Here is a 23158-nt window from a genome sequence, read left to right as displayed (position 1 = left end):
AATCATAGGCCCGGGGGTTTTGCTTTTTTTTTTTATAGCCCCCCGCACACCGTAATTTTCTGTAAACAAATCTGTGCACCAAGATGCAATTCGATGCGTGGTAAATTTACTGTTGAAGAAAAATACCCTTTATAATAAAGCAATAATCAAATTTGCAATGTAGCATAGGCTACAGTTGAGCATAGGCGTTTTTAAGATTTCCACACATGGGGAACATTTGTTAAGAGTCCAGATTTTTTTTTTATGAAACACATTTCATGCAACTCTACGTCATTTACATGGTAGAAGACATTAGCTGAATTTTTTTTAATACCACACAAATGACCAAAAGGAGTGGTTACATTTACACTTTAGTAGATGCTTTTATCCAGAGCAATTTACAGCAAATTTTTCATACTGGCCTCCCGTGGGAATCGAACCCACAACCATGGTGTTGCAAGCGCCATGCTCTACCAACTGAGCTACAGGAGGCTGGGTTACTCTGACATTGACAAATTGAGATCAATATGGTTTGGAATTTAAACAAACAATAACCCACCCCAATGAAGCAACACAAAGATTGTACAACAGTACGAGACAATATATACAGTATTTACCTTACATGTACAGTCCCAGTCAAACGTTTTGACACACCTACTCATTCAAGGGTTTTTGTTTATTTTTACTATTTTCTACATTGTAGAATTAGGATTAGAACCAACAACTTTTTCATTGGTCTATTAACCAATTTACTGTATGGTGATGTCACCATGGAAAGCCAAAACTCTTGCCCATGAAAATCTGCTGATGTCCTGTGTAGACAGAAATAACAACACTGATTTTTTTTAAAAATCATACTTTTATAGTGTTAGTTTCATCAGCTGTTGTGCAATATGATATATGATCTTCCTAAATATATGATCTGCCTAAATATATGTTATTACATATTTGTTCAAATTCCTGTTTTCCATTTCAGAAGAGGAAGCTTCAAGCTTTTACATTGAAGGCCAACACCACGAACTTCAGAGTGGAACAACAGCAAACCATGCTGGACAAACTGAGAAGACAAATTGAAGGTAAGGGACAAGGGATATTGAATAAGAGTCACAGAAAGACCTGTATACTGTACATCTCGGGTGACACATTTATGGAGTAAAATAGTTAAAGTCTGTGTAAAAATACTGTAAAACTCATTGTAATCTTGCAGTGTGATTAAATTAAAAACTTTTCTTCAACAATATAAGGAGGTGATTAACTACAGTTTAGTAAACTGAGCAATACGTTAATAGTTTCCTCCTTATAATGCACATTGTTTAAGCAAAGTTTCAAATTAATTAAACTTGCCATATTATAATATGGTGTACGATATTTATTTTACCTAGATCTGTATCTAATCTGAGTGTACAACACATTAGGAACACCTGCTCTTTCCATGAGATCGACTGACCAGGTGAATCCAGGTGAAAGCTATGATCCCTTATTGATGTCACTTGTTAAATCCACTTCAATCAGTGTAGATGAAGGGGATGAGACAGGTTAAAGAAGGATTTTTAAGCCTTGAGACAATTGAGACAGATTGTGTATGTGTGCCATTCAGAGGGTGAAAGGGCAAGACAAAAGATTTAAGTGACTTTGAATGTGGTCTGCTAGTAAGTGCCCGGCAGACCGGTTTGAGTGTGTCAAGAACTGCAACGCTGCTTGGTTTTTCACGCTCAACAGTTCCCCGTGTGTATCAAGAATGGTCCACCACCCAAAGGACATCCATCCAACTTGACGCAACTGTGGGAAGCATTAGAGTCAACATAGACCAGCATCCCTGTGAAACTCTTTCAACACCTTATAGAGTCCATGCCCCGACGAATTGAGGCTGTTCTGAGGGCAAAAGGGGGTGCAACTCAATATTAGGAAGGTGTTCCTAATGTTTTGTACACTCAGTGTATATGACTGTTTAACGTTTTAAATGAACACACATGAAGTAGATTCAGTTTAAAACTCCTTTATTATGTTTGTTAGCAGACATTTATAGACCAAACTTTTATTGAACACACTTTGATACAGATCAAATCATGTTGACTGTAACAACCTAGGAACAAGCTTTAGTAACAGCGCTGTCTGGGATAAATAGTTAGGTCTCTTTGACCTACTAGTCATGGCTGATTTGTGCAAGCATTCGAGAATGGAAAAAGGAATTTGCTGATAATTACAACCTGTAGGCCTATCAGGGTGTCAGTCACACAGCCGATACTAGTGCTCTGTTTCTTGTTTCTGCATCTTTTACAGTCACTACAACTGAGTAGTGTCAGTTGTCTAAGTAACAGTCCTCTATCTTAGGAATGAATGAGATGACATCACTCAGTTCGTCCAGGCTCTCCTGTAGCTGTTCAGCTGTCTGTCTGATCGTTTGGATGAACTTCATGGTCTCTGACTTGACCTCAGCCTTTGGTTCTTCACACCCAGTGTTCAGCTCAGTGGTGGAGTCTGTGTCCATCACTTCTAACTTACTGGTATCACCAGACTGTTCATTCGCCTTCGCCTGTCGGATGTTGTGGATCTCTTTGGCATCCATGGCGATGAAGAAGATATCAACCGCTACAAAAAAAGCGGAAAATATTCCTGTCGCCACCTCTGCCACACGCACTGCCCTGGCAGTTTGGGCTACCACCTTGCCAATGTTGGCCACCTGGAGTACTCTGAAGAGCTCTGGGATGCAGCCCAGGCCCCTCCCAAACCTAGCCCCAGCACTTGCCCCAGCATTTGCGTTGAAATTGTCACTTCCAATGTTAAAGGAGCCACTTGCCCTCAGTGTCTCCAAACCCTCAGCGATGTCTTGTAGAGATGTCACCAGAGAGTTAAACTTCTCCTGGAACTCCTTGATGATGTTTTTCATGGCTTGGCGGTCGGTGGACTGATTGACCATGTTGGTAATGTTGGATACTCCTGCTGTGGCTCCACCAGCGACAGCCACCCCAATACCCACCCCAGTGACGATCAGGGAGGCGCCCAGAGTGAAGGGAGCCAGGATGAGCCCCACTATAGAGGTGATTCCTCCAACTGCCCCAATAACACCTCCCGTCAGACTGCCTATGGTGGTGCCTTTGTGCATACTCTCCAAGCCGTCTGCCAGAGTTCTCAGCTTGTCCAAGGTTATCTGGAGTTCCTCCACAGTTTTCTCACTCTATAGAAAATTAATTTAGACAGATAATGTGATTGAATGAATGAATGAATTTATGGATGAATGGATGAATTAATGAATGAATAAACACATTTTACGATTTGATCATATGATCTTGTATTGCGAACCTTTTTTGTGAGGAAAATGATAATGAATGGTTTTGCCATAATTTCACCAGCTGAAGGCCTAATGGTCGGGTCTTGTTGGAAGATGTCACACAGGAGGTCGCGGAGCTCAGATGAGAAGCTCTCTGGGAGAGATGGGTAAGAACCTCCCAATATTTGGGGGATGAGCTTGATTGGGCTTGCTGCAGCGAACTGTCAAGAAAGACCGGTTAATATCACACCGCATTTTGCATTAGCAAGAGGCAAATATGGAGATAGAGGTGTTACTTACTGCACACTGAAGCATACACAACTCATACAGCACACATCCCATGGACCAAATATCACTGCAGAGGATGGAAAATACATTAATATATCATTATCCATGGTAACTTCACATTGAAGGCAAATGTCTAACACTATTAGAAATTGAGTCTTTGCTTCGGTCAACCATATGATGTCACAGGGTTGAAGTTCCCCTTTAATATATTTTTGTTGGTTGTAGTTTTGAATTTACCTTTTGGTTTCATAAATTCCCCCTGTCAGAATCTCTGGGCCTAAATAAGCCACTGCTCCATCCTCTGAAGAACTGGTAGCACTGGTAGGAAAGAAACACATTAGCAGACAGTCATCAAACAGGATGTAACTCTATTATGTATTAAAATACATTTTGACCAGTTTATTATTATCCAAAAAGTACCATACTTTTCATTGACTCTTCCGAAATCTCCCAAACAAAGTGTCCCAAATTTTGTGAGAAATATATTCTAGTGTAGAAAAAAAAAGATATATTTAGAATTGTTGAGTGAGAAAAAACAAGAAATTAACCATTTATATCACATCAAATAAAATATACAGTTAATTGTATTCTGGAAAACTTTCATTAAAGGCCCAGTGCAGTCAAAAACTTTTTAAAATGTCCTGTGTTTTATATATATTTCCACACAATGAGGTTGGAATAATACTGTGAAATTGTGAAAATGATGAGAATGTCCTTTTTCTGTAAGAGCTGTTTGAAAAGACTGCCTGAAATGTTTGCCTGTTTTGGTGGGATGTTTTGGGCTGTCTGGTGACATCATAGACCAATAAGAAAGAGAGTTCCAAACCTCTCTGTCAATAACAGCTACTTCAGTTTTCCCCTCCCCACTCAGACCACTGCTAGACAGTACTAGCACAATTCTTGCTTGAGAAATTGCTTATTGCTTAGAAGCTATTTTTGTTTCTTTTTGACCATTTTAATTGAAAACAATGACAGTAAGGTGCTTAATTGTTACCCAGAAATGATTTGATATTGAGATAAAAATGGCTGCATTGGACCTTTAACCCTTGTCTTTTCAAAAATATAATGAATATGTACAACATTTAAATCAATCCGCCAGTTCATTATTATTTCTCAAACCTTTCCTCAGTGACTCCCAGACATTTTTCAATGCAGTTCTGGAATAGATCAAAAACATGGAATTGCTGGGGGTCCCTGAGGAGAGGGTTGTAAACCACTTAGCATACCAGTGTGTACCTGGGGTCTCAGGTCTCTGTGAAGAAGGCCCTGGCCGTGTAAATGCTTCAGTGCCATGCAGATCTCAACAAGCCAGTCCATGATCTGGGAAGAATTCCAGTGCATAATTTATGTTTAACATGAAACAAAATAGTTTTGATGCAGTCATGAATAGAAATAGCCTCATTCCAGGCTGACTACATTGCAGACGCCTGCCAGATCTCGCAACGCCTGGATAGGTGAGCATATCAGCTAAGATATGATATAGCAATCTAATGCCCAACTGTACAGTCGATGACTTGGCATGCAACTTCTGCAATGTAGTCGGCCTGGAACTTAACCAATAGGTTATTCATTCAGAAACCTGTTCTTCTAAGAATGGGTTCCCAGTCTCCTTCCCATCTTTGATCTTTTGTGCGAGATTTCCACCCTCACAATGGTCCATCACTACATAGTAACTTTTATCATCTGTAAAAATGCATAGTTTATGTGAATATAATATTGTGAGATATAGTATTATAGCATGCTAGCTCCTCTGTTTAAAATGTTTTTATGTTCATACTGAGGTAACTTGCAAACATATTGGGACGTTCCAGACACAGATTAAGCCTAGCCCTGGACTAAAAAGCATTCTCAATGGAGTTTAAATCTGTGTCTGGGAAACCACCCCAAACATCTTCTCTCTAAAATGAAAAATAAACACAAATATTAGTCACCTCACCTTGGAAAGAGTTCTTGTGGCTTACAATATGGGGGTGAGTTATCTGCAGGAGGTTTTCAACCTCAGAGAATATGTCTCCAGCACTAGAGCTCAAGTCTGATGTCTGTTAAAGCAAAAACCACAGTACTCAATCGAAACCAAACACTTTCCATTATAAACCTTTCTAAATTAGGCCTAGTTTTGTCTCCCATCAAACCAAATAAAATCAAACTATTTAAAGTGCATATAAAATCACAACATGTTACAGTAAAACAATACAATTCAAGAAGTAAAAGAGACTGACATGTAATGATGTACACAGGGCCAGTAGACCAGTGCCAAATTCCTTATAAATAATCTATAATATATAAATAACACACATTATTAGAAAGCGTTGCTCTCAAAGTAGAACTGGAGGCTGATCTAGTGGTAGTGCACCAAGCCCACACATTACCCCTGGAGGCATGGGTTCAAACGCCAACTGTGCCGCTTTACATTCTACTTCTCATTCACTTCTTGACTCGATCAATAAAATGTTAAAATAAACAACAACAACAAATAATAATAAGACAATGGTGCCCACTCACCTCATTCAGTTTGATCTCTTTAATGACAAACTGGTCACCATCTTTGTCAGTAGCTATGACACCATGCTCTACCTCCTTCTGGGTAGTGTATCCTTTCTTCTCAAGGACACTCTGTGTTTTCCCCATCTTTGGTTTTCACTATGGTGTCATTGGTAACTCAAATGTCATATATGTATAATTCCAATGTCAAATATTTAATCTACAGTACTATTTTAATTATAAATAAAGAGTTGATATGTGTCATGTCAACATATGAATAACAAGTTCAATACCTATCTTGTAATTATAAAATTGTTGCCAGTGGTGTAAAAAGTACCCAATTGTCATACTTGAGTAAAAGTAAAGATACCTTAATAGAAAATGACTCAAGTAAAAGTAAATGTCACCCAGTAAAATTCAACTTGAGTAAAAGTCTAAAAGTATTTGGTTTAAAATATACTTAAGTATCAAAAGTAAATGTAATTGCTAAAATATACTTAAGTATCAAAAGTAAAAGTATAAATCATTTCAAATTCCTTATATTAAGCAAACCAGACGGCAACATTTCCTTGTTTTTTTTAAATGTAGGGATAGCCAGGGGCACACTTCAACACTCAGACATCATCTACAAACGAAACTTGAGTTTAGTGAGTCCGCCAGATCAGAGGCAGTAGGGATGACCAGGGATGTTCTGTTGATAAGTGCGTGAATTGGACCATTTTCTGTCCTGCTAAGCATTCAAAATGTAACGAGTACTTTTTACTCCATACATTTTCCTTGACACCCAAAAGGACAATATATTCTTAAGGAATGTAGTGAAGTAAAAGTAAAAGTAGTCAAAATATAAATAGCAAAGTAATGTACAGATACCCCCAAAAAACTACTTAAGTAGTACTTTAAAGTATTTTACTTCAGTACTTCACACCACTGCATTTTGCCCATGTGAAAATGCATTGTTTTGGAATGCAGTCTACATATACATTATATTGTTCATGAAATGCAGGACTTCTCTTTTTGAATGTGCATAAGCTTACCTTAGCTTGCCTGTCTTCCAGTAAATATGATCTACAACTAGTATGAGCCAGAGTGTCACACACAAGGGCACCTACTTACATCGTGTTAGATAAACACACATATCCCTTTCAGCTGAGGGAGTGGCAATAGTGGAGAAACAAAAAGGCCACGTTAGCGCTACAGGTATGAAAAAAACAAAAATAATCCACCATTGCTCTGGAATGGGGAATCATAGATTAAAAATAACAATGTGAAATAGTTTGAAGAATCCATGGTCCAGGCACTCATGTGGTTTTTAAAGTTTAAAACGCCTTTATTTACTGGGCATAGAGCATATAAAAAACATCTACGTGTTTCAGCATAATAAGGAATGTACTGGTGGGAGGAATATGCTGGAAACTCCCTTCAGCCAATCTTGCACCAATCGAATTATTTGAAATGCATGTGGGGAAGTAAAGTGCACACTTCTGGAGAAGGGAAGAGAATCGTACCGCAGCCATGGAAGGTAGACAAACAATTCAATAGCCACCTGTGCTAAGGTGTGGTCTCAGAAAGTTGAGGTTATTCCAGGTCACCACTACGGGTAGCTATTTGGTTTCAATCACATCAACAATAGAGAAAAACTATGAAAGACGAGCATAGTACAGAATAGAGTACCTCAGAATGAGTCATAATACCCATAAAACCTAGCGGTCAAATGGTTCCCATCATTTTTCCACCATTCATTTTTCACTAAAAAACACAAAAAAATGATGGCAGTGTTTCATGAAGGCTTACCCTGGCATGACGTTTTGATAACCATGTAAATCTCTTTCGGACAATGTGACTTTTATCAATATATTCATCTGTATTTACCCCCAACAAATGAAATGCTAATGTGGCTATCTTAAAGAACTACAGATGCCATGATGATCTGGATGAGACTGCCGAATCGAGGTAAAGGTAAGAATCTCTGGATTAACTATCTAATTTTAGCTAAATGTAGAAATGAATACATTGGCTAAATTTCTTTCAATTGACAATTATGTGAACATTCTAGAGATGACGTGCAGGAGCTTGCAGGGATTTGTAGTTTTGCATGATGTCTACTTTGATGCTAATTAACATTTTCGAATTTGAGAGTAAATAGAGCTGAATATATTGATAAAAGTCACCTTGTCCGAAAGAGATTTACATGGTTATCAAAACGTCACTCCAGGGTTAGCCTACATGAAACACAGCCCTTGTTTTATGTGTTTCTAAAATCCCCCATGGGAAAAATGAATGGTGGAAAAACGATTGATATGAGGAGAACACGCTCGGACTCATTGGGCTTGCGTGGGGGAGGTTACATCGACTCAACCTCTTGCCCTGGGCTCGTTTTCATCTGTAGGTTGGGTTGCGTATAATCAGAACACAGAGTTTCAATCCAGAAACAACCTCTAGCCCCTAGGATCTGTGTAGATCTGAAAGTATAGGATAGGTATGGCCAAAGTTCCACATAGCCTACACTGTAACTGAAAACTGTCATTTATACAGTAATTCTGGGTATTATCAACAGTAAAATACTCTGTGACGTTTTACTGCATCATACTGTAAATTACGGTGCATTGTGGGAAAATGTTGTGGGCGGGGACTGAATTGCTGTGTTTCGAATGGTAGTGTTAGTCTACCCCACAGAATACAGTACTTTATCTTTGGAGCGCAAAAAACCTTTTGACCACTAGTGGGTGCATGGTATTGTTGTTTCTGGCTCATTAACATATTTTGAGCCGTGGCTTGTAAGAGGCTATATGTGTTGCACAAGTGAGTGAGAATGCTGTACCAATTTAGATCCTATGTGGTTATAGTGCCCAATTGCAGCAAGTATTAACCGCTGTAAATATACGCTTTTTTTATGTTACTTATATTGATGCACCGGTGCGTCAATCGACATGAGCGTTTTACATTTACATTTTAGTCATTTAGCAGACACTCTTATCCAGAGCGACTTACAGTTAGTGAATACATATTTTTTTTATACTGGCCCCCCGTGGGAAACGAACCCACAACCCTGGCGTTGCAAACGCCATGCTCTATCAACTGAGCTACATCCCTGCCGGCCATTCCCTCCCCTACCCTGGACGACGCTGGGCCAATTGTGCGCCGCCCATGAGTCTCCCGGTCGCGGCCGGCTGCGACAGAGCCTGGATTCGAACCAGGATCTCTTGCCATGTCCTTTGGGTCTGTTTTGCCCTGTAGTCGCTGCCCTGTAGTCGCTGCCCTGTAGTTGTTAAGGCCTCTAGAAGTGCAAGTGACATAAAACACCAGATATTCATTAATATGCTGTAATGTGTAAACACTTTACATAGCAGCCAACCTGCTTGCACCAATCCCTTGTAATTACAGTAAAATACTGTAAAATACAAACACCCTAACCTCAATGAATTTCATTCATCCATTCGTTCATTTACTCATTCCGATTACGCTAGCATTGACCATTTTTTTATAGCGTATAATACATTCATTTTTACTGTATTGTACTGTGTCATTACACAGTACTTGCTTTGAATCCGTATTGATATTACAGTAAGTGTAATGTAATATGAAATACTGAATTTTACTTGCCACTGAGCTGCCTGTAAGTCAAAATCATGGCAACCCCATTACAGTGTTTTAGAGGGCATTTTGCCTTCACCCATTTATGTCAGATCTATGAAGTGCCTAGAGTGTAGGGGCTAGAGGTTGTTTCTGGATGTGGCCAGTTACGGGTAAACCACTCTGCAAACGTTGCATCTGCACTTTTTTAATATCTGTCAGTCGCAGCTAAAACATCCCTCTGTAATCAATAAGCCATGCTGCACCTGCAGCAGAAGCATTTTACAATTGATGAATTCAAAAATCTACTTACCTTTGTGGTAGTTCTCAATATGAAGCAGGATGAGTACCCAGAACAATAGTTGCTGATACAGCAAAGATACTGAGCTCTGTGCATGATGATTTATAGTGTACACCGGTTTATAGCCTCTCCTACTTTTTTATAGGGACTTGATATCGGATCACAGAACAATAGTTCCTGTTAGTGTTCATGCCGATTTATTGCCTCTCCTACTTTATGGTAGGACCTTGATACCTAGCTCTGTTTTCCGTCTGTCTTCTGTAAACAAGCGCTGTAACGTGGAGATATGGCTGTGTGGGAACACTACCCTAACCCTATAAAGGTGTGTATAAATTAAACCTTTTGTTTTTTTGAAAATTATTTCTCACTGATATTAAAGATAATGTCCTTATGCTTCCAAAATCATTCCACAAGCGATGCATGTTAATGTTCAGACCGAGCGCCGGGGATCTTAACAAAACTCACCCGTACAGAAGATGATTCGTCCAATGACTTACGTGTACCGTAATGGAACTGAGAGTCATGATCAAGGGCTAGTCTCAAGCACCATTACAAACCACACCTACAAAGTGACCTATAGACACCAAGGATCTTTGCTCTCTGAAATAAAATATCATATCATCATTGCATTGACAGTGTAATAGGAACTCAGCAGCCACCATGAGCAACAAGTTGCTCTTAGTCTAGTGTATAGAACAAATTACCCAAACAAAATGATCAACCAAGACAAAGACCAATCCATACATCTATAATGCCTATGTCAATTTGTAAAATTAGTAAAAAGGCCAGCATCATGGGTAGTGTAAAGTATTATACCCACAAACATTTAGGACTCCATTTTATTCCATATTTCGAGTTAAATTCCATATTTTATGTCACACACCTTTCATACACTAACTCTGGAATCATTTGACAATGTCTAAGATTTATTCCATAATTGTTCAAGTTAAATTCCATATTTTATGTCACAAAACATTACAGAGCGTTCCTCAGACGAGGTTTGGACAGATTTAATTTCATTTCCCCCCCCCCACACAACTCACAACCGAACACTTATTGCATATTTATTGAACAAATTGTTAATTAGCATCAAAGTTATGTAGAAAAAAATGTCAATTTATTATTAGTTCTACTGATTTGATCATTTTAGTTGGAAATCCCAAATGGCACCCTGCTATTCCCTATATGGGTCATGCACTAAATAGGGAATAGTGTGCCATTTGAGGCACAACCTATGTGTTTTTATGGGATTTATCCTCATGCTCTAAAAAGCAGGAAGCCCCTGAATGTGCTGTGATTTTCGTCGCTGGCAAATATATGTGATCTCCCTGTTCTAGATGTAGAGTCCCTCCATTACCCGAGCTGTTGGATCTATCATTCTCTGTTTGATGATCACACGCAGACAACATGCGCCTATTGTTCTTAAACAGACTGTTGCAGACGTTGTGCTAACTTTTGGCAAATGATGAGAAGATTAAGTAGCAGACTCGTCTCACTGGCGCATCAAAGACAGAGGAGTAGCAGGGAGAGATGAGGTCAGAAGACACCTGTATCAGAGGAGTAGCAGGGAGAGATGAGGTCAGAAGACACCTGTATCAGAGGAGTAGCAGGGAGAGATGAGGTCAGAAGACATCTGTATCAGAGGAGTAGCAGGGAGAGATGAGGTCAGACGTCACCTGTATCAGGGGAGTAGCAGGGAGAGATGAGGTCAGACGTCACCTGTATCAGGGGAGTAGCAGGGAGAGATGAGGTCAGAAGACACCTGTATCAGAGAAGTAGCAGGGAGAGATGAGACCAGAAGACACCTGTATCAGAGGAGTAGCAGGGAGAGATGAGGTCAGAAGTCACCTGTATCAGAGGAGTAGCAGGGAGAGATGAGGTCAGAAGTCACCTCTATCAGAGGAGTAGCAGGGAGAGATGAGGTCAGAAGTCACCTGTATCAGAGGAGAAGCAGGGAGAGATGAGGTCAGAAGTCACCTGTATCAGAGAAGTAGCAGGGAGAGATGAGGTCAGAAGTCACCTGTATCAGAGAAGTAGCAGGGAGAGATGAGGTCAGAAGTCACCTGTATCAGAGGAGTAGCAAGGAGAGATGAGGTCAGAAGTCACCTGTATCAGAGGAGTAGCAGGGAGTGATGAGGTCAGAAGACACCTGTATCAGGGGAGTAGCAGGAAGAGATGAGGTCAGAAGTCACCTGTATCAGAGGAGTAGCAGGGAGAGATGAGGTCAGAAAACACCTGTATCAGAGAAGTAGCAGGGAGAGATGAGGTCAGAAGTCACCTGTATCAGAGGAGTAGCAGGGAGAGATGAGGTCAGAAGTCACCTGTATCAGAGGAGTAGCAGGGAGAGATGAGGTCAGAAGTCACCTGTATCAGAGGAGTAGCAGGGAGAGATGTGGTCAGAAGACACCTGTATCAGAGAAGTAGCAGAGAGAGATGAGGTCAGAAGACACCTGTATCAGAGAAGTAGCAGGGAGAGATGAGGTCAGAAGACACCTGTATCAGAGGAGTAGCAGGGAGAGATGAGGTCAGAAGTCACCTGTATCAGAGGAGAAGCAGGGAGAGATGAGGTCAGAAGTCACCTGTATCAGAGAAGTAGCAGGGAGAGATGAGGTCAGAAGTCACCTGTATCAGAGGAGTAGCAAGGAGAGATGAGGTCAGAAGTCACCTGTATCAGAGGAGTAGCAGGGAGAGATGAGGTCAGAAGACACCTGTATCAGGGGAGTAGCAGGGAGAGATGAGGTCAGAAGTCACCTGTATCAGAGGAGTAGCAGGGAGAGATGAGGTCAGAAGCAACTATAACAAGAAACATATATTATACTGTGCATGGGTGTAATTAAAACTTTGCAACTGATGTGTGCCTTTTGCTACTGTAGATTTGTCATTCAGTGCCTCAGTGTCAACATGTGGTTGTCGATTTAAGCACACATAATGTTGATAGTGCTAATGAAGGTTGCGTTGGGTTAGTATGAGGCACTGGTTGCGCCCTAATAATCTCTTGTTTCTCCCAAAGTGTACACTTGTTCACTTCCTTTCATGGATTTGAAAGGATATGACTAATATATGGAATCTCCCTCTAGCCTATGCCTACACCCATCCAATGCTTTTAAGTTTGTGGGGAGTAGTGAACGAGTGCGCATTTCAGGATATAGGAGAGATTTTTGGGATGCAACCACTCTTTTCGCAACCACTTTGATAGTTCTTCCATAGTGTCTTCCAACTCTTTACCTGATGCAGGGTTGTAGGCATCGCCAACGTTTGTGAAGACATTGCTGAAATCCAGGTTGGTTTCTCTCACAGAGGGCGGTATATGACCATCTCCTCCTATTGCTGCTGTAAATGCAATATTTGGTCTGTCAATGAGAAATAGTAAGGGTTAGAGAGGCAATCAGGGTCAATGCCAACTGAACGTTTTGGGCCGATGTTCCAGACACAGATTAAGCCTAGCGCTGGTCTAAAAAGCATTCTCAAAGGAGATTCTTAATTGACAGCACTTTTTAGTCCAGGACTAGGTTTAATCTGTGTCTGGGAATTAATTTGGTCATTTAAAATTAATATTTTCCCAATGAAGAATAGGGCATGCATATGGTTTCACACACTGTTTTCCAGTAGTTTGTTACCCACATTGTAATTGTTGGCTAGTTGATGTTATCTATCTTCTCAGTTCATCCAGCAGGGTTTGTTGTTCCTCCACTCTGAGTCTGAACTCAGTGGTGTTGGCCCTTAATGAAAATAATTGAAGCTTCCTCTCCTGAACTGGAAAACAGGAATTTGAACAAATGTATTACCAAAAACAGACAAACTAGTCTTTGTTGGTCTTAGCGATTATGTCACTTCACGCCATAGCTACTGCACCAATTCAGACAGAATACAAATGTAAATGACCTTCATTCTCTCTCTCTTCATGCTCTTCATCAGGCTCTCGCTGGTGTTCAACTTGGTCTCCATGGCTCTGAGCTCAGCTGCTTGAACTATTAATCACAAAAACAATGTCTTAAGTAAGAAGTTAGGCTGGTCTGAAGCCCAAAAAGAAAAACTATTCACTTGAGCACCACAAGGCCTAACTTCCCCCATAATCTACCAAGGTTTTCAAGCACACAGTTTGACCTACTACTGCAGCTTTGTTTGTCTTTTGGACTTCAAACAACATATAGGCTTAGGTTTTTTCTAGTTTGCTTTAGATTACATTCAGTCTCTCTGTGTAGGAGAGCAACAGTAGCTTCCATGTTCCTCAGTTCTTCCACCGGGTGCGCCGCAGCTATTAGTCTGGCTTCCATGGTTCCTAGTTCCATCAGAAGGTTACACATGTTTTGCTGGCAGCTACTGATTGTCTTGGCTAGGGCTGGTGTTTGGATCTGAGAAGAACTTCACTCTCTATGCCCTGTGCCTGTTCAGGCTGAATCTGTGCCATGATGTCATTCAGGTTGACTTCTCCAGCATCTTCACTGAGTGTCTGAGTCCCAGACAGACACAGCAGCACCAGGGTCTGAGTCAGTCCCCCCATATTACAGATGGATAACCTATACTTGAACTTGTATTCTACTGTAAGTTGTGTGGAAATTCAAAGCGTGCGTCCTTGTTACGGATACAGGTATCCTGTGTCTTTTTGTGTTTTTCCTCTCCTTCTGCCCTAATCACAGGTGTCCTGTATGTTCCTGATTGGTGGTCGTTGGGGTGTCTGCTGATTGCTAAGGTGGACCAATCAGTGAACATTCCTCTGCATTGCACCACCTGTTGCTGGTTTTTCAATAACACATCCCATTGTTTAAAAGCCGGTCAGTTGTGTTTGTTGTTAGAGACTATGGATACTGTCGTGTCCTGTGTTTTGTTTACGCACTAAGTTGCTGGTTACGCTGTTTGGTAACTTTGAGAGACTATTTCCGTATGTGAGTATTGATACTGTGGTGTTTTGTGTACTCACTAAGTTGCTGGTTACTCTGTTTGGTAACTTTGAGATACTATTTTCTGTATGTGAGATATGGATACTGTGGTGTTTTGTGTACTCACTCACTTGCTGGTTACTCTGTTTGGCAACTTTGTGTGTGTCTGGGAAAAGGGGAATTTAAGCAAGTTGCCCTTGGGCGTACATTACCCGTAGGAAGAAAACTGTCTAAAAACACTAGTTAGACCTGAGCGGACCACCCACTGTACTTTTGTATGATTAGCAGTAGCTTAGCGGTTCTTGAGGCAGGCAAGATCAGTTTAGGGGTGTTTTACACTATTGTTTCATTTCTTGGGTCCTGCTCAGCCCTTTTTCCCAAACCTTTACCGTGTGTTCACAAATAAACCTTTTATGTTTGACGGTAGTCTATGGTTGTCGTACAGTTTTTGTTCTCACTGTTCCATGTCAAAAGTCTAATTTGCATGACTTATGTTACGGGTCTCTTCTCCATCCACCCTAGACGTTTAAAGCCACGGGGTTTGTAACAGTCCTCTTATGATAGTGTCAGGGTTCAACATTATCCATTATTTTTTAGGAAGCAATCTGCAAAAATAGACCAATAAGGATATTTAATGATATAGTCCTTTGAGAAATAATTGTTTACCAGAATAAGCACACATAAACAGCAACATGTTTACGATTCACATATAATGTGGGGAAAAAAAGTATTTAGTCAGCCACCAATTGTGCAAGTTCTCCCACTTAAAAAGATGAGAGAGGCCTGTAATTTTCATCATAGGTACATGTCAACTATGACAGACAAAATGAGAATTTCCAGAAAATCACATTGTAGGATTTTTTATGAATTTATTTGCAAATTATGGTGGAAAATAAGTATTTGGTCAATAACAAAAGTTTCTCAATACTTTTATATACCCTTTGTTGGCAATGACACAGTTCAAACGTTTTCTGTAAGTCTTCACAAGGTTTTCACACACTGTTGCTGGTATTTTGGCCCATTCCTCCATGCAGATCTCCTCTAGAGCAGTGATGTTTTGGGGCTGTCGCTGGGCAACACGGACTTTCAACTCCCTCCAAAGATTTTCTATGGGGTTGAGATCTGGAGACTGGCTAGGCCACTCCAGGACCTTGAAATGCTTCTTACGAAGCCACTCCTTCGTTGCCCGGGCGGTGTGTTTGGGATCATTGTCATGCTGAAAGACCCAGCCACGTTTCATCTTCAATGCCCTTGCTGATGGAAGGAGGTTCTCTCAATCTCACGATACATGGCCCCATTCTTTCCTTTACACGGATCAGTCGTCCTGGTCCCTTTGCAGAAAAACAGCCCCAAAGCATGATGTTTCCACCCCCATGCTTCACAGTAGGTATGGTGTTCTTTGGATGCAACTCAGCATTCTTTGTCCTCCAAACACGACGAGTTGAGTTTTTACCAAAAAGTTCTATTTTGGTTTCATCTGACCATATGACATTCTCCCAATCCTCTTCTGGATCATCCAAATGCACTCTAGCAAACTTCAGACGGGCCTGGACATGTACTGGCTTAAGCAGGGGGACACGTCTGGCACTGCAGGATTTGAGTCCCTGGCGGCGTAGTGTGTTACTGATGGTAGGCTTTGTTACTTTGGTCCCAGCTCTCTGCAGGTCATTCACTAGGCCCCCCCGTGTGGTTCTGGGATTTTTGCTCACCGTTCTTGTGATCATTTTGACCCCACGGGGTGAGATCTTGCGTGGAGCCCCAGATCGAGGGAGATTATCAGTGGTCTTGTATGTCTTCCATTTCCTAATAATTGCTCCCACAGTTGATTTCTTCAAACCAAGCTGCTTACCTATTGCATATTCAGTCTTCCCAGCCTGGTGCAGGTCTACAATTTTGTTTCTGGTGTCCTTTGACAGCTCTTTGGTCTTGGCCATAGTGGAGTTTGGAGTGTGACTGTTTGAGGTTGTGGACAGGTGTCTTTATACTGATAACAAGTTCAAACAGGTGCCATTAATACAGGTAACGAGTGGAGGACAGAGGAGCCTCTTAAAGAAGAAGTTACAGGTCTGTGAGAGCCAGAAATCTTGCTTGTTTGTAGGTGACCAAATACTTATTTTCCACCATAATTTGCAAATAAATTCATTAAAAATCCTACAATGTGATTTTCTGGATTTTTTTTCCTCAATTTGTCTGTCATAGTTGACGTGTACCTATGTTGAAAATTACAGGCCTCTCTCATCTTTTTAAGTGGGAGAACTTGCACAATTGGTGGCTGACTAAATACTTTTTTTCCCCACTGTATAAGATGATCTTAATTCTTCATGTTTATTGGCATCACCCACGAGAAAAAAGACTACAGTTTACTATAGAATACTACAGTACTTACTATAGAATTCTATAGTAAACTGTAGTATACTGTAGAATACTATACTACAGACTGTAGTATCCCTCGATCATGTATAGTACTTACTATAGAATGTTGTAGTATACTGTAGAACACTATATTTAATTTGCATATACCCTGCCCATTCCCCTCCCCAATATCGCAATTTGTGCCACCCATAAGTGAGAAACCTACATACCATAATATATTGTGTTCCCTACAGGTTATAGAAAATAACAAAAGCTCTAAACTATCTCTTCAGACCTCAGTCCTACCTACTTACAAGTTATGGAAAGTGTGCTCTTTTAGTATTTTTCCAGTAGGTTTCCAGAAGCCTCCACTTCTGTCAAAGATACTAAAACACAAATACTATAGTAAATACTACAGTAATGTCTACAAAAAGTTATACTTTTGAATCATCTGTCCACAGAACGTTCTTCCAAGAGTCTTGATGATCATCCAGGTGCTTTTTGGCAAACTTGAGTCAACTTTTTGGACGAGATGGGTCCCATTATGCCTGGCGAAAACCAAACACTGCATTCCACAGTAAGAACATCATACCAAAGGTCAAGCATGGTGGTGGTGGTGTGATGGTTTGGGGATGCTTTGCTGCCTCAGGACCTGGACGACTTGCCTTAGTAGAAGGAACCATGAATTATGCTCTGTATCAGAGAATTCTACAGGAGAATGTCAGACCATCCGTCTGTGAGCTGAAGCTGAAGCGCAGCTGGGTCATGCAGCAAGACAATGATCCAAAACACACAATCAAGTCTACATGAAAATAGCTAAAAAGCAACAAATTGGAAGTTTTGAAATGGCCTAGTCAAAGTCCAGACCTAATCCCAATTGAGATGTTGTGGCAGGACTTGAAACGAGCAGTTCATGCTTGAAAACCCACACGTCACTGAGTTAAAGCAGTTCAGCATGGAAGAGTGGGCCTTTGGTTGGAGTCATTGCAGCTAAAGGTGGCACAACCAGTTATTGAGTGTAAGGGGGCAATTACTTTTTCACACAGGGGAACTGGGTGTTGCATAACTTTGTTTATGAAATAAATATGTAATTGTTGTGTTATTTGTTCACTTATGTTCCCTTTATCTAATATTAGGTTTTGTTTGAAGATCTGATAACATTCAGTATCACAAATATGCAAAAGTAGAGCAAATTAGAAAGGGGCCAAATACTTTTTCATAGCACTGTATCTGTTTTACCGATTAGAAATGAAATCACTTTATGTATCTAGTCCCCCATTTGAAGAAGTCAAAAGTATTTGGACAAATTAATTTATAGTTTATTAAAGTAGTCAAACGTTTAGTATATGGTCCCATATTCATAGCACGCAATGACTATATCAAGCTTGTGACTCAAAAAACTTGTTGGATGCATTTGCAGTTTGTTTTGGTTGTGTTTCGGATTGTGTTTTGACCAATAATAACTTAATGGTGAATAATTGATTGTGTCATTTTGGAGTCACTTTTACTGTAAATAAGATTAGAATATGTTTCTGGACACTTATACGTGAATGTGAATGCTACCATGATTATGAATAATCATGAATTACTCATGAATTAAAAATACAAAATGCTAACCTCTTTACCATTACCAATAACATGGGAGGTTATTTAAGGTATGTCAGTCTGCCACAAGACTATAATAGTATGTACTCTTTTGAACTGTTTGTCTCGATTATATTGACTATTGCTAATATGTATTATTGTGTTGATGCTTTGTGTATTTTGCCTGTAAACAGCTCCTGAAAAGTGCTATACAAAACAATGTATGGTCAATAGTGTCTCTTTCTAATGTCTCTCAAATACAATAGATTTTTCATTATGTCAAACTGTCATTTATGTAACTGTGATACGTAATCTCAGTCCCTAGAAAAGGTTTGTGAACCGTACAGTATGTCCTGATCATTGTTGACCACAGGAGGTCGCTGTTACATTTTGTAAAGCTGTCTGTGGCTGTGAGTGTGGGTGAGAAATGGCAGCATTTCAGTAGGCCTACATAACATTGTTGCAACCGCATTCCCAGGGCCAGATTAAGAAATCATAGGCCCGGGGGTTTTGCTTTTTTTTTTTATAGCCCCCAGCACACCGTAATTTTCTGTAAACAAATCTGTGCACCAAGATGCAATTCGATGCGTGGTAAATTTACTGTTGAAGAAAAATACCCTTTATAATAAAGCAATAATCAAATTTGCAATGTAGCATAGGCTACAGTTGAGCATAGGCGTTTTTAAGATTTCCACACATGGGGAACATTTGTTAAGAGTCCAGATTTTTTTTTTATGAAACACATTTCATGCAACTCTACGTCATTTACATGGTAGAAGACATTAGCTGAATTTTTTTTAATACCACACAAATGACCAAAAGGAGTGGTTACATTTACACTTTAGTAGATGCTTTTTTTCCAGAGCAATTTACAGTTAAGTGAGTGCATAAATGTTTCATACTGGCCTCCCGTGGGAATCGAACCCACAACCATGGCGTTGCAAGCGCCATGCTCTACCAACTGAGTTACAGGAGGCTGGGTTACTCTGACATTGACAAATTGAGATCAATATGGTTTGGAATTTAAACAAACAATAACCCACCCCAATGAAGCAACACAAAGATTGTACAACAGTACGAGACAATATATACAGTATTTACCTTACATGTACAGTCCCAGTCAAACGTTTTGACACACCTACTCATTCAAGGGTTTTTGTTTATTTTTACTATTTTCTACATTGTAGAATTAGGATTAGAACCAACAACTTTTTCATTGGTCTATTAACCAATTTACTGTATGGTGATGTCACCATGGAAAGCCAAAACTCTTGCCCATGCAAATCTGCTGATGTCCTGTGTAGACAGAAATAACAACACAGATTTTTTTTTTTAATCATACTTTTATAGTGTTAGTTTCATCAGCTGTTGTGCAATATGATATATGATCTTCCTAAATATATGATCTGCCTAAATATATGTTATTACATATTTGTTCAAATTCCTGTTTTCCATTTCAGAAGAGGAAGCTTCAAGCTTTTACATTGAAGGCCAACACCACGAACTTCAGAGTGGAACAACAGCAAACCATGCTGGACAAACTGAGAAGACAAATTGAAGGTAAGGGACAAGGGATATTGAATAAGAGTCACAGAAAGACCTGTATACTGTACATCTCGGGTGACACATTTATGGAGTAAAATAGTTAAAGTCTGTGTAAAAATACTGTAAAATTCATTGTAATCTTGCAGTGTGATTAAATTAAAAACTTTTCTTCAACAATATAAGGAGGTGATTAACTACAGTTTAGTAAACTGAGCAATACGTTAATAGTTTCCTCCTTATAATGCACATTGTTTAAGCAAAGTTTCAAATTAATTAAACTTGCCATATTATAATATGGTGTACGATATTTATTTTACCTAGATCTGTATCTAATCTGAGTGTACAACACATTAGGAACACCTGCTCTTTCCATGAGATCGACTGACCAGGTGAATCCAGGTGAAAGCTATGATCCCTTATTGATGTCACTTGTTAAATCCACTTCAATCAGTGTAGATGAAGGGGATGAGACAGGTTAAAGAAGGATTTTTAAGCCTTGAGACAATTGAGACAGATTGTGTATGTGTGCCATTCAGAGGGTGAAAGGGCAAGACAAAAGATTTAAGTGACTTTGAATGTGGTATGTTAGTAAGTGCCCGGCAGACCGGTTTGAGTGTGTCAAGAACTGCAACGCTGCTTGGTTTTTCACGCTCAACAGTTCCCCGTGTGTATCAAGAATGGTCCACCACCCAAAGGACATCCATCCAACTTGACGCAACTGTGGGAAGCATTAGAGTCAACATAGACCAGCATCCCTGTGAAACTCTTTCAACACCTTATAGAGTCCATGCCCCGACGAATTGAGGCTGTTCTGAGGGCAAAAGGGGGTGCAACTCAATATTAGGAAGGTGTTCCTAATGTTTTGTACACTCAGTGTATATGACTGTTTAATGTTTTAAATGAACACACATGAAGTAGATTCAGTTTAAAACTCCTTTATTATGTTTGTTAGCAGACATTTATAGACCAAACTTTTATTGAACACACTTTGATACAGATCAAATCATGTTGACTGTAACAACCTAGGAACAAGCTTTAGTAACAGCGCTGTCTGGGATAAATAGTTAGGTCTCTTTGACCTACTAGTCATGGCTGATTTGTGCAAGCATTCGAGAATGGAAAAAGGAATTTGCTGATAATTACAACCTGTAGGCCTATCAGGGTGTCAGTCACACAGCCGATACTAGTGCTCTGTTTCTTGTTTCTGCATCTTTTACAGTCACTACAACTGAGTAGTGTCAGTTGTCTAAGTAACAGTCCTCTATCTTAGGAATGAATGAGATGACATCACTCAGTTGGTCCAGGCTCTCCTGTAGCTTTTCAGCTGTCTGTCTGATCGTTTGGATGAACTTCATGGTCTCTGACTTGACCTCAGCCTTTGGTTCTTCACACCCAGGGTTCAGCTCAGTGGTGGAGTCTGTGTCCATCACTTCTAACTTACTGGTATCACCAGACTGTTCATTCGCCTTTGCCTGTCGGATGTTGTGGATCTCTTTGGCATCCATGGCGATGAAGAAGATATCAACCGCTACAAAAAAAGCGGAAAATATTCCTGTCGCCATCTCTGCCACACGCACTGCCCTGGCAGTTTGGGCTACCACCTTGCCAATGGTGGCCACCTGGAGTAGTCTGAAGAGCTCTGGGATGCAGCCCAGGCCCCTCCCAAACCTCGCCCCAGCACTTGCCCCAGCATTTGCATTGAAATTGTCACTTCCAATGTTAAAGGAGCCACTTGCCCTCAGTGTCTCCAAACCCTCAGCGATGTCTTGTAGAGATGTCACCAGAGAGTTAAACTTCTCCTGGAACTCCTTGATGATGTTCTTCATGGCTTGGCGGTCGGTGGACTGATTGACCATGTTGGTAATGTTGGATACTCCTGCTGTGGCTCCACCAGCGACAGCCACCCCAATACCCACCCCAGTGACGATCAGGGAGGTGCCAAGAGTGAAGGGAGCCAGGATGAGCCCCACTATAGAGGTGATTCCTCCAGCTGCCCCAATAACACCTCCCGTCAGACTGCCTATGGTGGTGCCTGTGTGAATACTCTCCAAGCCGTCTGCCAGAGTTCTCAACTTGTTCAAGGTTGTCTGGAGTTCCTCCACAGTTTTCTCACTCTATAGAAAATTAATTTAGACAGATAATGTGATTGAATGAATGAATGAATTTATGGATGAATGGATGAATTAATGAATGAATAAACACATTTTACGATTTTGTCACACTCTGGCTCCGGGACTTGTATTTGAGCCAGGGTGTATTCGTTTTGTGGGGGTTTGTTTTGGTTAGGTTGGGAATAGGGTGTGTTCATTTGGGTGTGTGTGGTTTTGGTTAGTTCTTGTGTAGTCATGTGACTCCCAATCGGAGGTAACGAGTGTCAGCTGTCGGCTCGTTATCTCTGATTGGGAGCCATATTTATCTGTATGTTTTCCTTTGGGTGTTGTGGGTTTTTGTTCCGTTTCGGTCGGTGTACCGTGGACTTCATGAGTCGTCTTTTGTTTGTAGTTCGAAACTTTAATTAATAAAGTCATGTTTCTTGCACACGCTGCGCCTTGGTCTCCTTCGCTCTTAGACGACCGTGACAGAAAAACCCACCATACCAAGACCAAGCAGCGTGTCCAGGAGCAGGCAGCCTGGACGTGGGAGCAGATCTTGGACGGGCAGGGGTCCTGGACCTGGGAGGAAATCCTGGCCGGGATGGATCGCCGGCCATGGAGTGAGACGGTGGAGGCGCGCCGTAGAGAGGAGCTACGGCGTGATCAGGGTCGTCGTCGGACGGTCGTGAGTCAACCCCAGAAAATTTTTAGGGGGGGGCACACGGCATGGACGACGGGGCTGACGGAGGAGAAAAGGGGGAGTATCCAGGAGGCCACCAGGCCAGGGGTACACCGCCCTGTACGTCCTGTGCGGATGCCT

At 40.7% G+C, this 23158-nt stretch overlaps 1 protein-coding gene across 1 annotated transcript; it reads right to left on the bottom strand.

Moving 5' to 3' along the window:
* Nucleotides 1-1961: 1961 nt before the first annotated feature.
* Nucleotides 1962-7407, bottom strand: LOC311132861 (uncharacterized protein). Its single transcript, XM_084166216.1, has 10 exons — nucleotides 7051-7407; nucleotides 6038-6175; nucleotides 5472-5574; nucleotides 5115-5218; nucleotides 4772-4855; nucleotides 3961-4022; nucleotides 3773-3853; nucleotides 3548-3602; nucleotides 3280-3468; nucleotides 1962-3154 (listed from the first exon to the last, which is right to left on the bottom strand). The coding sequence occupies exons 2-10, from the start codon at nucleotides 6161-6163 to the stop codon at nucleotides 2279-2281; spliced, it is 1680 nt and encodes a 559-aa protein (XP_084022342.1). The 5' UTR covers nucleotides 6164-6175; nucleotides 7051-7407; the 3' UTR covers nucleotides 1962-2278.
* Nucleotides 7408-23158: the final 15751 nt, after the last annotated feature.

The sequence above is a fragment of the Coregonus lavaretus genome, assembly GCF_964263955.1.
Source record: "Coregonus lavaretus genome assembly, chromosome: 7".
Lineage (NCBI taxonomy): Eukaryota > Metazoa > Chordata > Actinopteri > Salmoniformes > Salmonidae > Coregonus > Coregonus lavaretus.
The sequence above is the reverse complement of the archived record's forward strand: the minus strand, read 5'-3'. Positions and strand labels throughout refer to the sequence as shown.